Source organism: Triticum aestivum, chromosome 5D (genome assembly GCF_018294505.1).
Source record: "Triticum aestivum cultivar Chinese Spring chromosome 5D, IWGSC CS RefSeq v2.1, whole genome shotgun sequence".
Taxonomy (NCBI): domain Eukaryota; kingdom Viridiplantae; phylum Streptophyta; class Magnoliopsida; order Poales; family Poaceae; genus Triticum; species Triticum aestivum.
The window spans coordinates 510,484,603-510,488,699 of record NC_057808.1 but is presented as its reverse complement, the minus strand read 5'-3'; the positions used below and the strand labels follow the sequence as shown (position 1 = coordinate 510,488,699).

At 46.4% G+C, this 4,097-nt stretch overlaps 1 protein-coding gene across 1 annotated transcript; it reads left to right on the top strand.

Moving 5' to 3' along the window:
* The first annotated feature begins 1,734 nt into the window (after positions 1–1,734).
* Positions 1,735–3,043, top strand: LOC123125835 (uncharacterized). The gene has a single exon (XM_044546283.1). It carries the CDS (start codon positions 1,735–1,737, stop codon positions 2,935–2,937), a length of 1,203 nt encoding a protein of 400 aa, XP_044402218.1. The 3' UTR covers positions 2,938–3,043.
* Positions 3,044–4,097: the final 1,054 nt, after the last annotated feature.

Below are 4,097 nucleotides of genomic sequence, written 5' to 3'. Positions count from 1 at the left end.
TAATATTAATACACAACATTACACTAGCACAAGCAACAGTTGCAAGATCACCCAAGAAGCAGCTAGGCCACCGGGAAATTAGAACTCTCCTACCGTCCTACGTGACTTCTTACAATAAGAGAGCACAAGCTTAATGGGTCTATCATCTTCCTAGAGCTCTTAACAATGAAGCCCATAATTCTGCTAGAAGAGTGACCACACAGGATGATATACCTAGTCCTACTTATATCTTTAGTTGCAAGAATGCTCGTCAAGTAGAAGGGGCATGTCCCTTGAGACAGGTTGTTTCAGATATCCATTCTTAAGGAATTGCTATCGGCCGTCTAAGTTGTATTCAGGATAATTGAATGGTGCCTTTATCTCTTTAAAAACATGAGTGGTCGCTTTAACCAACATAGGCTATCGATAACGGAATGGGAACATAGGTCCTCCACATTTCTTGTAATTTTACCTATGGGTAGGGTTTGGATACATTTTCTTGCCTTTGGGTAGGGCATTGTCGCAATTCTATGTGCGCGAGCATATGCCCAAATTCAATGTGTCATGGGGCTTTTGTTGGTTTGATATTTTCTCGAGCCGGAATCTTTACGCATCATCATGGTGAAGATCTTGTGGTTCGATAAGCTGCATTTCTAGGGGATCTTTCTCGACCCAAGTTTGTTCATTGTTCATGTCTTCCATCTTTTTGAAAGAGGGGGTCAAGGGGCTCTCTGAAACCTTTATCAATAATCAAGTATTTTTTGCGGGTAAGTCGATACTCCGGTCCGATGGCAGTGTCTTTGTTGAAGGTCTGGGAGAATCTCCTTTTCTAAAAATTATTACTATGGAGAAATTGTATCTAAGAGATTTCATTGCAATTGTTATTTTTAGATACTTTGTAGTTTAAAAAAAATCCAGAGCATTGTAGTTCTCGTGTTTGAATAAATTTAGTATGTTTCTTACAAAAATAATGTGTATAGTATGTAACTTTATAATGATTTTGGAGACTGGATAATGATGAATATGTCAAGCTTAACACGAAAAACAAGGCCAGATTAGGCTGGTCACAATGGGCAGGAACTTAGGCTGGCCATAGTGGGGGTAACATAAGTGGTATCATGCAATTGGGACTCGCAAACATGCTTATGTGGTAAATAGTTAAAGAAGAGAGAGCGTTATAGTAACATATGTAGATACCGTATCATAATTAATGTTATGCTAATGTGTGTCTTGCATGGCAATAAATGAGACTACATATAATACTAATCTATGATACTATGCACTATAGATATAGTATCATACACTATGACCAGCCTTAGGAGTAACATCACATACTTCAATGCAACTTTGCTTATGTGGCACATATTTAATGAAGAGAGAGCTGCTTGTGGTAACTAGCTAAGTTACCGAAACATCACACACTCCAAGAAACAATGAGTCTATGGCCTAATAAATACATCGTTGCATGACACTACATACATATTCCTACTCACTATGAAGGTAGTAATATAGTCTAGGGAAATGTGTAGGTTACTAGTTCCTGCCCATTGTGACCAGCGCTCGATGCCTCGGAATAAATGTATTTTGACATACAGTAGTTCCAAGAAACTGAGTGGGTCTTTTTTCTTCGATCTTCCGGCTTTGAATGTTGGGCCGACTGCTCACATTCTGACGCCTCCCCCCCTTAACTACGGAACGAGCAGCCCCTGATTCTCCATTGTCCCGTGGCCTCCCGAGCCGCCGCCGCCCAACGCCATGGCCTCCAGTGAGCCGCCGGGTGATCCGCCGCCGTTCAACAAGAAATCGGCACCGGCCGCTCCCACCACCATATGCGACGTCGGAGACGACCTCCTGTGCGAGGTATTCCTCCGCCTGCCCTCCCTCCTGAGCCTCGTCCGTGCCGCCCTCGCCTGCCCCGCCTTCCTCCGAGCCGTCCGCTCGTCCCCCGCGTTCCGCCGTCGCTTCCGTGAACTTCACCCAGCCCCGCTCCTGGGCGTCTTCCTCGACATCTACGGCCCCGCTATGCCCGTCTTCGTGCCCGTCCGCCGGCGGTCCGACCCGGACCAAGCCGCCGCCGTCCGCGGCGCCGACGTCTTCCTCACCCATGTCCCCGACGACGAAGGCGAAGGCGAAGGCGACGGGTGGGTGATGACCGAGTGTCGCGGTGGGTACGTGGTTCTCTTCAAGCAGCGCACCAAGCGGGTGGCCGTGTACGACCCCCTCACACGGGGCCTGCATCTCATCCCCGCGCCGCCCGAAGAGGTGTCCAGAGACCCCGAAAGTGCACTTATCGAGTTCCACGTGGTCACCTCCGAAGAGGACCGCCGGTCGTTCCAAGTCGTCTGCGTCTGCATGGAAAGGGAGGAGGTGCAGGTCGCTGCCTTCTCTCCGGACAGCTCGGAGTGGCAGATCTCCCCAGAAGCGGCGACCCCGCAGCTGTTCGGCGATGGTACGCTAGTGAACGGGTGTGTCTACTGGGCAGACGGAGACAATATCCATGTGCTCAACACTGCAACACTGCAATTCTCCCGGATCGATTCGCCGCATATGGGATGGCGACAGGATGTCAAGCTTGGTGAGACCAGCGATGGGCACCTCTGCTTGGCCGCAACTATTGGTAACACCCTTGCTGCTTGGGTCCGGAGAACCGATGATGACGGTGTCGGCAAATGGATTCCGCGCACGAGATTCCCTATGCTGGATGCGATTTGTGAGTTGGAGCTACAGTTTGAAGATGAAGGCACTAGAGTGAACGTGTTTGTTGACGTCGTGGCTATCATCGCTGGCACTGTATATTTGTTTACTTCCCGGGCATCGGCTCCTGATTATTCTGGCTGGTTCCTATCCTTCTGCATTGAAACTGAGATGCTGGAGAAGGTCTGCCCTATCACTCTTTGTGATCCTTGCTATCCCTATGTCACGGCGTGGCCTCCTGTTTTGGTTGGCAACATAAGGTAATTAAACGCTCTCGGCTGGAAGGGGCTTCACTAGTAAGAGCAACAGAAAAACTAGAACTTGGTCATTTTATCTGTACTCCGGATACTAACCTTTTGTTATCTGATGATGATGGTATGTTTGCTATGGTTCTATATGTGCAGTCTTGGTTAGATTTACTCCTTTTATAAATCAAGATGTCCAGGTCCAGGTGTCGTTGGGAATTGCAAGTTATTATTTCTGTTGGCTTGTTGTTATCATTATGAGCAAATGATGCCCGCGGTAAAATAACTTGGCTGACAAGAGTAGTGTCAACTACCGAAATTAACGACGATTGACACCCTAAAATTGGCAGGCAGGAGCATATATGGTCCTATATATATGTCAAGCCCACCTATTCTGCAGTTATGCATTTGTTTTCCTGGATTCCTTTTCCTCTGTGTCTACTCTTAAGTTTAATTTATTATGAATCTAGAGATAGTTTTTTTTAGAATGAAGTAGAGTTCTTGACATTTGTTTATTTATACTATTGAAAATAAATGCAATAGAATTTATACCACATGTTGCTCGTGGAGTTAGCACGTCGCCCACCGGGTGATTTTCATAGTTAGAAAATTATCCGAATGTATACGCTGGAGTTATAACGTTGCCTTAGTGGACAACAGTGATGATATGATCTTATCAACCTGTTGAGCGTGCCCGTGTCCGCTACTCCTGTGACTATTTGCCCCATGTCTGATTGGGGCAAGCAGCAACTGCTTTCCACAGCACAGGCACCGACGACATAGGTCCTCACTTTTCTTGCAATTTTGCTCGTGGTCAGCGTTTAGATACTCTTGGTGCCCATCGGTAGGGCATCGCTACAATTCTATGCCTGGGCATATGCCCAAACCGACCTGATAACCTAACATGAATCTCTATCCCAATGATCACCAAGAGTAAAAGGCTCAGAGCTGTTGGGGCTGATGCAGATTGCACCTACGAAGTGCTATAGAGACTTGGAGCTGCTAGCTGTTCTTAGCACATCTTAGTTGCAATAATGAGAATTGTCATTTGCGCTTACCCCTTGGCTATTTCATGTCATGTGCTATCCGTTGTGTTAACTTAGTCATGTTATTTACTTATGTGTGATTGTCAGCTTGTCCACTATGAATTTACGAAGAAAACTGACTTTAAATAACTAT